The sequence below is a fragment of the Lontra canadensis genome, unplaced genomic scaffold, assembly GCF_010015895.1.
Source record: "Lontra canadensis isolate GAN:19392208 unplaced genomic scaffold, GSC_riverotter_1.0 scaffold2, whole genome shotgun sequence".
NCBI lineage: Eukaryota > Metazoa > Chordata > Mammalia > Carnivora > Mustelidae > Lontra > Lontra canadensis.
In genome coordinates this window covers 50,184,123-50,196,735 of record NW_022630996.1, presented here as the reverse complement: position 1 = coordinate 50,196,735, position 12,613 = coordinate 50,184,123, and the positions used below count along the sequence as shown (strand labels likewise).

At 42.9% G+C, this 12,613-nt stretch overlaps 1 protein-coding gene across 2 annotated transcripts; it reads right to left on the bottom strand.

Moving 5' to 3' along the window:
- Positions 1 to 514: 514 nt before the first annotated feature.
- Positions 515 to 12,411, bottom strand: AGR2 (anterior gradient 2, protein disulphide isomerase family member). 2 transcript variants are annotated; one of them, XM_032865857.1, is made up of 8 exons: positions 12,361 to 12,411; positions 9,585 to 9,730; positions 9,285 to 9,348; positions 9,114 to 9,166; positions 7,443 to 7,516; positions 5,100 to 5,163; positions 2,295 to 2,378; positions 515 to 1,064 (listed from the first exon to the last, which is right to left on the bottom strand). In XM_032865857.1, exons 2-8 carry the CDS (start codon positions 9,721 to 9,723, stop codon positions 1,015 to 1,017), a joined length of 528 nt encoding a protein of 175 aa, XP_032721748.1. In that variant the 5' UTR covers positions 9,724 to 9,730; positions 12,361 to 12,411; the 3' UTR covers positions 515 to 1,014. The 2 variants fall into 2 exon arrangements, with proteins under 2 accessions (XP_032721748.1, XP_032721758.1); XM_032865867.1 differs by having other exon boundaries at positions 516 to 1,064; positions 12,378 to 12,410.
- Between the last annotated feature and the right edge of the window lie 202 nt (positions 12,412 to 12,613).

The following is a 12,613-nucleotide window of genomic DNA, read 5'->3' as shown; positions in this document are numbered from 1 at the left end:
GAATGTGAGATTAAATATGTAGTGAAGAAATTAATACACAGTTCTAATTTTTGTCATTCAGAATCAAGAGGTGAAAGTAGCAAAAGCTGCTCCGCTATTTGATGCCACTTCCTCTCTCAACTTCAAAGGTAAGTGGTGACCTCTGACCTTTGCTCTGTAGACATGATGTCATTACCCTTTGCTCTTCTTCCAGCTAGTCACATTTTGGTGAAGAAGGGAACGACTCAGCTAAATTTATCCCAGGACAGCGCTCTAAAATCTTGAGAGACCAAATGTACTGTAAGGCGAATTTTTAGGATTTCTTTAGGCTATGTTCATGGGTACAGATGTTCTTTGAATGACCTTTTCACTAAATCAGGGCTGATAGAGAAAGCTATATGTAGAGACTTACCCTGAGTTGGTTCAGTTGTGCAAAATCTAATTAAATTGAATTCTTGAAGTGAAGTGTATACCTGGGAGTTTCTGCTCAGAGTGGGAAGGGCTGTCTCCAAGGAGGTACCTGATCTTCTTGGGGTGCCTTTCTACACATTCTTTTGCACTAACACATCTTCTGTTTTGATACTTCTATTGACTAAGCTCACGCCTACTTCTCGTCACCCACGGAGAAACTCTATAGTGAAGTGATTACTTTGACTTTGGACTTCATTACCCCCAGTTAAGTCTGTTTTGTCTCCTCTTTGAACATTTCATGTGTACAGAAGTCCTGTTGGGTGAATGAACTAAATAGCTTTTCTCCGAAGGACTAAGTTAGGGGTGACAACAACAGTTTGAATACCTCAAAAGGGTTTAATTTTTTTTTTTAAAAAAGCATGGCTTACTATGCTAGTATGCAATATTATTTTCATACAGGTGTACTTGAGACCAGATTTTAAAAAAATATCTGTTGTAACAATAACCATAATCTAATCAGCATGTCCATCAGTGTGCCTGCATTCTCCAGAGTCTTCTAGGATCTCCTCTTGATCCAAGTCTCAGGGCCAGACACAGAGGGAAAAGCTTGCCGACGTTTTTTCTCTACAATTCAGTCTTCAGCAGCTTGAGAGCTTTCTTCATGTTGTCGAGCACTAACAGGGAAAAAGTTGCCAAGGTCATGATGTCGCCAGAGTTATACCGATAGCTCTAGTAAACCCCTAAACTTGGGTACTTTATTCATTATTGAATGGGGCACTATTTCATGATAGGGTGTATTGTTGGTAATTTTGTCAAACATTTTTTTCTAAAAGTATGTGACATGGCTTTTACTACAATCCAGTTTTCTCCCAATATTTCTCACATGTCTTTTCTACAAAGCGCGTGATATTACCTGTGCCAGATACGTGCTTTTAAGGAGCTCAAAGTCTTATTTCTTATTAAGACTGGCCATTATCTCGAGAAGGGCTAGTACTTGGAATGTGCTTCCCTGGTCCTCCCCGCACCCACCAGAGGCATTTCTAATGGACCATGAACATCTTTGCTGCTGCCCAGATACAGCCTCTAGTCTTCCCCAGCACACTGTTTGAGGTCGCGCCACTCAACAGGTATTTTTGTGATGAACAAAAATATTCAGTGCCTGTGCATTGAGAACTTAAACAGTGGTTAGTGTGCCTGCTGACTTGAATTTTAAATTTTAATTAATGTGATGTTAAAGAGCTACATGGAGCTCATGGCTCACATATTGGGCAGTACAGTTCCAGGCAGCCCTAGTCACTGAGCTGAATTGGTTCTTAGGACAGACCCAATTGTTTTCCCAGAAGGACTCATTAGTGACCACAACAGGAACAGTCTCCTATTGAGGTGCTCTGTCTGCTCTGAGTTAAACTTTTTTCCTTTCCATTTTATGGCAACTCCGAGGATAGTGAGTATCTTGCCAACTCCTGGGAACCATCTTTCCTACTGATCTTTAAAATTGAACTTAAACTCAGCAGCACCAAATGGACCATATCATTTTACTTTCATTATTTGGAAAAAATATTGAAGGCCTGAAGATTCCTATTACTCGTATAATAGGACAGTTACTGTATTGCACTTGATTCTGTCATAGGACTCTTTATGACAGGGTGCCTGAGGAACCCTTGAGAAGCACGTAATATGGCTATAGAATCCTCCCAGAGAAAAAGATACCCAATCAAAAGACTCTTTCATAAATTATTCACTTAAATAAATGAGACCAAAGTGAATATGATTTGCCTGAGGGCACAAGGCTAGTTAGGGTCACACTGATTCTCTGCATGTCTGAGCCCAGCTTCCTCCCTCCTCAACATGTAAGTGGACTGTAAGTGCAACAGCAAGACACGTTCACAGGAGGTGACACTTACATAGAGCTGTATCTGAAGGTTCATAAGCGTAGAGACGATTTGAGTATCTTCCAGTGATGTCAGCTCTAACTGTCAGGGATGGGTCTACAATGAAAAAGCAAATGGGAATGGAATCAATGTTTCCAAGGAAGCTCTGTTGCGCGAGGAAGCCCACGTACTTGTCCATGGCCAATGAGAGGAACACAGCATGTGATCCCCCTCATGAAGGTCTAGTTCATCTACTTGGCAACCCAGCCTGTGGCTGCCAGTCCCCAAAGCAGGGCCCAGAGCCCCCGACAGCTGCACAATGCTATTTGTAGCCAAGGTTATGAACCCTGCTATTCTATCTATAGCAACCTGAAAACAGAAGAAGACATACTGGCAGGGGAATGTTGGGTGCTTTGGTGAAAACCCTGGCATTCTATACTAAGGCATTTTGAACTTTTGAAATGCTTATGTTGTAATCACAGCCTGTTACCAGGAGCAACCTAGCTAATTAGAAACTGACTTCCAATGCTAGTTCTCGAAATAAAGGGTTGTTTTTAATGAATAAAATAATGCAAACCATTAATGGCAGCAAAGTTCAAATAAGCACGTAGGGCCCCTCTCTGTTTTTTACTTTTTTGTGATCTAGCTGTATTTAAAAAACAAAGATTTAGGAGTCTTCCTTTATGCATACCTATGATAGTCCTTAGAGTTTTAAATCCATTTTTCCATGTTTTATATTTATTTTGAAGTTATCCACTCATGGGAAAAGAAGGCATTTTTAAAATAAGGCATATCGACAAGGGAGGTACTAGGATTTACGCAGGCCTAGAAACCTCTTGTCAGAGGTTTGAAAAGGCCGAAAGAGCATGTCCTGAAAATCAGATGGAGGAGGCACGTGAGACCCAGTTGGCTGTGTGCACAGTCTGGCCCTGGTACTTAAGCGGATGATCTGTCATTTCAGAATGTTGGAATGGGTCCCACTGATGTTAATGACAAGAAGCAGACATTTATTTGTTCAACAAAGACTTAAAACCTATTATACTTCTGCTAGTGCAGAGGATACAAACACACGGTCTACTCTTTGTGATAAATTAACATAAGAAAAGCTTTTGAAACACCCAACCCTAGACTCACAAAGCTGCCCCCCTGAACCACCTGAAGAGCTTCAAGGAATACCTCCTGCCTCCCATTCCCGGCAGGATTCTGATTTAATTGGTTTGAGCTGTGGCCCAGCAGCTGGTTTTTCTAAAATCTTCCAGGTGATTCTAATCTGTAGCCGGTGTCCATGCTCCTGAGCTGTAGTTGGTTCTTTTGGAAGGCATGGAATGTGGGTTACAATGCCCTTAGACAGGAATAAATACTATAAAAAGAACTCTAGCACAAAGTGTCACAAGATGACCCATAAAGTCCCAATTTAAACGTTCTAGATTTTCTAAATCCTCACATAACTGAGTGTATAAAATTAGCTCGAGTTCAGCCTTCCTGCTTTACACTCCTTCACGTGTTCCTCTCCCCTGTCCTGTGCATTTAGTGTGGACTTGGCTGGATCCCAGCCCCGAACCACTTGATCAGTGCGAGTTCTGCCGTGTGATGGATTTATTTATGCGTTGTCCTTAAATCAGTATGACTTGGCTCAAAGCCAATCTGAATTCATGTGTCCAGTCATTTAACAAATATTTATTGCCAGCCTACAAGAGCGTCATGCTGAAAATATGATGGTCAGAAGAAACCCACACAACCCCAGCCACAAAGAGCTGTAGTCCTACAGGGTAAAATAGATACTAAACAATCACCCCCGGGATGCCTGAGTGGCTCAGTGGGTTAAGCCATTGCCTTCAGCTCAGATCATGATCCTAGGGTCCTGGGATGGAGTCCCACATCAGGCTTCTTGCTCAGTGGGGAGCCTGCTTCTCTCTCTGCCTCTGCCTGCCACTCTGCCTGCTTCTGCACGATCTCTCTCTCTGACAAATAAATAAATAAAATCTTAAACAAACAAACAAACACAATCACCCCATAAATGCAAAATTATAACTGAGGGAAGAATGACTGCTGAGAGGAGCATGGTGCCACATGGGCACATAGTGTTAGTTGTGCCAGGTCAGTGAGCGACTGTGATGACTAGGTGCATGGGGGAAGCAGGAAAAGCTTTCCAGCAGAGGGAACAGGATGTGAAAAGTACCAGCAGCTGGAAGGAGCATGGCTCCTCTGATTTCTTTTCTGGCAGTCATATTCCTAACTTGCCCAGAAATAATTACCAAAAAATGTCAGAAAGAAAAATCCAGCATACCAATTGGAAGTTCGCCTAATGAAAAAGAAGAATTTACCAGCCTGATGTTCGCAGGAAAACAGGCAATACATTTAAAAGTTAGCAGGGTGCTTCCCTCTCCGATATACTTTTGATGGGACATGATAAGTTTACATGTGCAGATGAGAAACAAATGAGGAAATAGGTAGAAGCTTGAACTTTGTAATGAAGAAATGTTGAGAAACGTAAGGGAATGTTACACTCCTTGCTAGGGTGGGCCAGTGACATTGGCCATGATAGAGTGGCAGATGAGGGAGGGGGGCTCTGAGGAAGAGATAGCAAAGTGCTTGGGCAATTATCAGTGTGCTTAATCTCATTGTCATTTTTTTTTTAAAGATTTTATTTATTTATTTGACAGAGAACACAAGTAGGCAAAGAGGCAGGCAAAGAAAGAGGAGGAAGCAGGCTCCCCGCTGAGCAGAGAGCCCAATGCGGGGCTAGATCCCAGGACCCCGGGATCATGACCCAAGCCGAAGGCAGAGGCTTTAACCCACTGAGCCACCCAGGCGCCCCTCATTGTCATTTTTACTTACCAATAAACATGATCCTGGGGACATATTGGCCATCAGGAGAAAGGTGTTTGTCAGTTGTTTCATACTAAGATTAAAAGAAAAGACAGTTTTAGCTTGTCTGTTCTTCAGGTACTGTCAAACTTGTTAATACAGAAATGTGTCTTCTACTGGGGGAGGCGTCTTGAGATACTGTAAGGCATCTCTCTTCCCCAGAGAGTTGATAATACAGATGAGGAGGTGAGTTACACACATGAAATAATAAATAAGATAGAGCCAAATGCAATGCGGAACCTGAGGTAGAGAGCTGAAGGAACATGATAAAGAGCAAAAAAATTCAAGAAGGGAGAATATAAAGGGAGTTCCAGTATGTGGGGAAGACATCTTGGATGAGAGAGGGGGAAATAGAGTAGTGAAAAAAACAGGTCAGTTTTGGAAAATTACAGAAACAAACAGGCTTGTCTGTGGCACTCATCTTTAAGGAACACCGGTCAGCTGAGAGACACAGGTAGGAAAATGAATACCGAGGATCCACTTGGTGTGGTATTGTGGAGGCCGTGCAGGTGCGGTGGGTGACCAAAGCAGGGCATTTAACCCTGTATGCAAGGTGGGCTAAGACTTAGGGAGGGAGAAGTGTTAAAAAAAAATAAATAGGATGGGACACCTGGATGGCTCAGTTGGTTGAGCGGCTGCCTTTGGCTCAGGTCATGATCCCAGTGTCCTGGGATTGAGTCCTGCATTGGGCTCCTCGCTCCACAGGGAGACTGTTCTCCCTCTGCCTCTGCCTGCCACTCTGCCTGACGGTGCTCTCTCTCACTCTAACAAATAAATAAAATTAAAAATAAATAAATGAGTAGGAGTCAGGTACATGGAACACAAGGTTACTCCAGGCAGTGGGAAGAGTTTGTCCAAAGGTAGAGGGAAGGCACAGCACTTTCTGGTAGGACTGTGTGTTTTGGGAGGATTGAAATACAGAGGACACAGGAGGCAGTGGTGAGAGAAGATGCTAGAGAGCTCCTTTGGGGTTGGCTCATGAGAGGTCTTGCACACCATGCCAGTTTTTGCCTGTGTTCATAAATAGATCAGAACCCCTGGAGGGATTTAGAAGTACCATGATCCCAGTTTGGTTTTGAGAGTCATTATCCTGAAGGCTATGTGGGATTAGCTAGGATTTATTTTGTAGGCAGGGAGCCATTTAGTAATACTGTAGTGACCTAGGCAGAGGGAGAAATCCTTACACTAAACAGTGGTCCTCACTTTATAGGGAAGTGACCTACAGCGAAAATATTTAGAAGTTAGAACGACAGGGTTTCTTGACTGCTGGAGGGGAGTAAGAGTGGAATCTCGAATGAAACTTTCAGTGAAACACGGACTAATGAAAGAAGAGCTGTGGAAAATCCCGCACCAAGCTGATAAATTCAGCACTGAGCACGTTGAGTTTAAGCTAATAATGCAAAATGTGGACGATGATCGCACACACAAGTTGGAAATTGTTGCGTGTTTGGGTAAGATTTGGCAATTACCAGTGCACGGGCATTGATTAAAGGCAGATGTAGATGAAGTTGTCCACAAAGAATATAAAACATTAAATAGAATATAAAATATTAGGAAGAGAAGCGGGCAGAGATTCACCAAGTCACTAATATTAAAAGGTAGAAAGAGGAGGAGAAGCCTCTGGAAGGAGGGTGAGGAAGAACGACTGATGTGAATGTTCTTTGAAGAAGCCAGATTTGTCAGCTTGCGAAGAGGGAGGGAGGGAGAGAGAGGGAGTGATAAGGAGAGTGAAAGGAGCTGGTGGGAAGGGGGAGGGAGGGCGGGAGAGGACCTAGGGTAGGGAGAGTGGTTTTGTGAGTTGTTTATTGTTACTTGTTTCCCTTTGGAAGGAAGGTGGAACTGTTTGCATCTGAAGAGAAAGACCTTGCGGACCGAAAGCTTGGCCAACAGAGAGGGTGTTGATGGCAAAGTAAGGTGGGAATGAGTGCTTTAGACAGCTGGGGACCTGTCACTCTCCAGGAGAGAAGAGCTGAGAACTAAGAAGGGGGGCAGAGCATCAGGACTGCAGGGAAGAGGGCACAGGAAGAGATCTGCACAGAGAGCCTTGCATTTTTACAGTAACAGAGAAAATCCTGACCACAAGAACGTATTTTTCAGACAGCCTGAAATTGTTAATTACTGAATAAAAACACAGCCATGCAAGATAGATTATGAGTAAAATATCTCTTTTTTTTTCTCTGTCATCTGTGAAATGAGCTCTCTGGAACAGCCCCCAGTCAGTGCAGTATGACTAACATGCATAGGAAACCTGAATCATCCATTTCACATAATGAGCCACGGAGAAATGTCTGTGATGACGAAAACTGAACTTACAACTAGATTGAGGAGGACAAACTGCTCTGCCAATTTCTGGATTTCTTTATTTTCAGCAAACACTTTCTTTAAAGCTAGAATAGACCAAAGAATCAGTAAATATCCATCTCATCGCTGGTTGAAACCATTGATCTCTGTTATATCTTAAGCTGGACTGTATTTTCAGTATAATATCCAACTTTGCTTTTTTAGCAAACAATTAGTGAAGTAATATCTAGGCCACTCGCTACCTTTGATGCTTGCCATTCACTCATTCATTCATTCATCCATTCATTCATTCATCCATTTTTTTCCCCAACCTATATTTATTGCTTGTCATGCGGTACAAACTGTTTTATGGAAAAAAAAAAAAAAAGAAGAAGAAGAAGAAGAAAGAAAAGTAATATGTTGTCTTCCTAGAGCTCAAATGCTTCTGTGGGAAACAGACCAAAAATAAATAAACAAATACATTATCTAATAACTTCAGTTGGAGATATGTACTTCGAAGAAAAATAAAGCAAGGCAAGAGGTTTAAGAACTCTAGACTGTTCAAGGCAGAGCTCTCCCAGGAGGTGACATCAAAGGAGAAAATGAGCCATTCGAAGATTTTGGGGTTCTGTCATGCTGGGCAGAGGAGGCCGCAAGAGCAGTGGCCTGGAGGCAGGAATGAGCTTAGAGGAAAACTGCACAAAGGCCAGGCTAGAGGGAGTAGAGAAAACACAAGGGCAGAATAGGAAGGAAAGCAAAGATAGCCAGGGGCCAGATTATGTCCAGCCTTGTAGGCCATGATCAGGAATTCAGATTTCGTTTACTTGTGATAAGAAGCCACTTGAACACATGAGCGAAAGGGTCTGATTTATGTTTAACAGCCTCAGTCTGGCTTCAGTGTGGAGAGCTGAGTATGGGCTGATTAGTTAGGTGGCTGATACAGTATTCTAGACCAGATGGAATCTTGGCTTGGATCAGGGCAGTAGAAAGGAGTCAGTAAGAAGTGGCTGGATTCGGGCAGGACCTGCACGATACATGGATCCCAGGACAAAACACAATTATGGGGTGTCTGGGTGGCTCAGTGGGTTAAACCCTCTGCTTTCAGCTCAGATCATGATCCCAGGGTCCTGGGATCAAGTCCTACATGGGGCTTTCTGCTCAGCAGGAAGTCTGCTTCCCTCTCTCTCTCTCTGCCTGCCTCTCTGCCTACTTGTGATCTCTGTCAAATGAATAAATAAAATCTTAAAAAAAAAACCCCACAATTATGGAGCCCCTTATTAAAAAATTCTACAAATTTTAAGACAACAACAACCAGAGATTTAAATCCAGCACAGAAAACTTCCAGGCCTCCCGCCTTGTGTGAATGCACAGTTTGCACATCCTTCAAGCTGGGGCTGGCTTCTGGGTATATTTGGGAGGTAAAGCAGTGGTGTTTGCTGATGTAGTAGATATGGGTTACAAGAGAAAGCAAGAAGTCAGGATGAATCCTAGAGTTTGCTTTTTTTTTTTCCCCTTCAAAATGCACCAGTGGTTAGCACAAAGTATGGAAATATTTGAAGTTACTTTAAAATATGTTTTTCTTACATGAAGATAACTGTTTTATTTAACTGTGCCAGGCGCTAAGGATAAAAAGATGAGTGACCTGAGCCTTGTCCCTAAAGCTAAAAGCCGATAAAGGAAATTATATTTAGAAGAATAAATTACCTTGACTGTGTGGACATTCATCCAAGTGATGAATAATCATTATGGGTTTGTTGCTGTAAGAGACAAAGAAAGATTGGGTCATTTTTAACGAGCAAGATTTCTTGTATAGCGACGTGCCACTAGAGGGTGCTCTTGTGAGCTTGGAGAGAACTCTGTAACCTGTATCTTTACCTTGTCTTGGATTTGTACAAAGCTTCTTCATAAGTCTGAGTCCAGATGAGTTGATCACCCCAACCTAGAGCAAAAGGAACGGGTGTATTTAAAACTATTATAATTTCTGACTAAAGCTGTTGAAAAGCAGTGGTAAAGCCTGGAATAAATATATACTGAATACCAATCAGATGCAAAACCCTCTAAAGAAAGTCGAAACAATGATCAACTTTGATAAATTTAGTTCAAAACTATTTTTTGGCACCCAAGCCTCAGGTTCTCAATGAAGGCACTGAAAGCTGACCGGAAGCGGACTCCTACCTCTGGAGAGGGTCTGGGGCAGTTTGGGTCCAGAGTCCTTGGTGTCTTTCTTAGCTCCTGATTTGGCTGTGATATCTTTGGCCAGAGTGGAAGAGAGGGCGACAAGGAGCAGGAATGCTGACACCGAGATCTTCTCCATGGCAAATCTGATATGGAAAACAAGGAAAATGACAGTGAAACAAAAGGGAATTAAGAGCCTTCTCAGTCTTCAGACTGTATCATGACCCTGGGATACAAAGGAACTGACGTTTAGCTGAGACAGAAAACATGCAGCTGGTGTGAAAAACTCCCTTCCACAGACCTTTCCTAAGAATGCTAGTGTGAGTATCTATCTACTTTTGGATCCATCAACATATACAGACCCACGTAGATATAAATATAGTGAGGGAGCTCTCCATAGAAACCTACAGTATAGAAATAGGTATATAGATGTATTTTAGGAAAATAGATGTATACACTCTTACATTCAAGGGAATTTACATTTAAATTTTATATTTTAAAAATTTTACCACTGGAAGGCACCTTGGGGCTGCCTCCTCCATTCCCACTCCCCACACCTCATTTTATAGATGAAGAGTCTGAAATTCAGGGAGATGAAGCCTCATGAGATGGGTAGAGAACCAAGTCCTCTGCATCTTGCCATTTTGCAGCGCTGGCTCCTGTTTTCCCCATCCTTGAAACAATCACCCTCAACATACGTACTTCTTTAGCCTTCTGTGAAAATGGGGCCGTTGCCATTAAAGAATAAGATCTAAGTAAAGAATCCTTATATAACTCAAAGCTGCCAACTTTGTCACATAACTGAAAACTTAGGCCCAACTAACTCTCTCCCTCATGTAACATTCACTCAAATTCCATTTATTAGTTCTGAGGTGACAAAAATATGTCCACGCAATTTTATTCTATTGAAACAATTCTTTGACTCTCTCCATGGGCCTGTATCAGTAGGTGATGGTGGGCATGGGTTTTGGGCACAAAAATATTCTATGGGGCTTATAAGACAGAGAAACCAACCCCTGTGTGTCTCCTTGTTAAATATTTTTTTTCCCTTCCAGTATTTCAGTTAATTCTTCAGGAACGTTACACCACTACAAAGCAGATGCCCATAAACAGGAAAGGGAAAGGTTAGTTAAGGTCGATGAGTGAGCGAGGGAGTTGCTAACTAGTTAAGAGAGAGTTGCACTAGCAGATCACTACAGTTACCCATCGCGTGCACGATTAGAGGTGGGATTCCAGGAAAGACAAAGACTGAACTCGCTTCACAAAATCCTCACTAACATGGGTGTAGGCCTCAGCAAAGTGCAAAGGAAGCAGGATGGACTATCAATGCTTGGTATTTTCAAGGTGGGAAAGCTTCTCACGTTCTGATAGCTTGAGTGGGAATTTTTGCTGAGCGTTTGCTCTTTTTTTAAAAAAAGTGTTTGAAGCTACCAAATTCCGATGATGCCTTGGCTTCACCTGACCAATTATCATCTATCCCAGTCATACTATGTGGCCACAAAATGTCTTACTCGAAAGAAGACCTAAACAAAAAGCAAAGATACACTTGCTTCATTTTCTACTCGGATAAGAATGTGTACTATAGGTCAGCAATTCCCAGCCTTCTTAGTACAAAGACTTCTTTTTCATATAGAAGAGAAACACACACACACACACACACACACACACACACACACGCCAGGAACTTTGATGTGAGCCTAATTGTACTTTCAAAATATGAGTTGATTCAGAAACCTATGACCTATAACCTATAACTGGCAAATAACTCCTTGGAATTTATCAACAAACATTTGCTTTTGTCTTTTATATATAGCAATAGCCTCTCTTTATGTTAGGAAAAAATCGTGACTCGGGGGTGAAACATTTGATCTGTGCTGCTCCTGGAGGGTTCTTGCGGCGTGCTCCCTTGTCACAGTCCTGTTGCTCAGCGGTTGGAAGATGCACTTAATGCCTGTGTTTCTGCAGGATGACTCACTGAAGCCTATGGTCGCTCCTGCTGTATAAACACATTGCTGTGGCCTCACTTTCTGAGATTCATTCTATTGGGTTCTCATAGTAAGTAGACTCTGCTCTGCAAGGGTCCTGCCCGAACCACCTCAAAACAGAACGCTAACTGGGAGAGAGAGAATTTGGATGCACACGTGTGTGCGCGTGCACACACACTCTATGGAACCAGCCCTTTTTACTGGTCACTGTACGTCTGTCTTCTTATCTTTAGCAGGGAATGAACCTGCAGAAGGTTTCAGTGTCCCTGCTCATAAATGCTTCCAGAAAGCAGCCAGATCTCTCCTCTTAGATCCCATGCCGTGAATTTCAAGACTGCAAATGCAACAAGAATATCTTCACGGCAGATGGAGAGACAGAACTGTGTTTCCTGAGGTGCAGTGATAATCGTGAAATGCAGTTCCCAGCGGGCAGTCCGAGCTGAGGTTTGCCAGGCCCATGAGTCTGTGCTCCAGCCGTGGGTGAGAGGCAGAGAATTAGATGTGACCAGTGCACAGTAGCAGAGGACGCTGGGTCCTGTCCCAGGCCTGAACGCCGTTAGAGCTCACCCGACCCTAAACCCCTTGTTTCTAGAGGGAGAAAGCATTACCTTGAAACAGCTCAGGAATGCAGCCCTCTACCAGCTCTGCCCAAAGAGAGGCCCCAGTAAGCCTTGGATGAAAAGTCCATTATTCCCCGTCCAAGTCCCTGGGAACTCTCTCCTTGAATTCCTGCAACTTTACGACGTAATCAGAGTGAGAGCCCTGCAGGACAGTCTTGTCAGGAGTCTTACCTGGTTTCCCCACCCACCTGTCAGTGTGAGCCAGCGGCCTCTGTGCTGTCCGAGCCTCCTGGTGTGCTGGCTCCCTTTGAGCTTCTATTTATGTGTGGCGCACACCTCAATCCCACCCACTGATCCCGTATTTACATGTTGCAAACCCAGAAAGGAACTTTCCTTTTCCCCAGCGATGATCTTCCCTGGGCTAAAGAGTTCCATGTTTTTAAAAATAACAGTGCAAAGGATATGTTTTTCAGTATGCATATTT

Excerpts from the sequence above, each read along its gene's own strand:
- AGR2 (XM_032865857.1), bottom strand. The coding sequence starts at position 9,723 with ATGGAGAAGATCTCGGTGTCAGCATTCCTGCTCCTTGTCGCCCTCTCT. Across the intron at positions 7,517-9,113 it reads TGAATGTCCACACAGTCAAG|CTTTAAAGAAAGTGTTTGCT; the intron begins GTAATTTATTCT and ends GGTCTATTCTAG. Across the intron at positions 5,164-7,442 it reads TTGTCCTCCTCAATCTAGTT|TATGAAACAACTGACAAACA; the intron begins GTAAGTTCAGTT and ends TTTTAATCTTAG.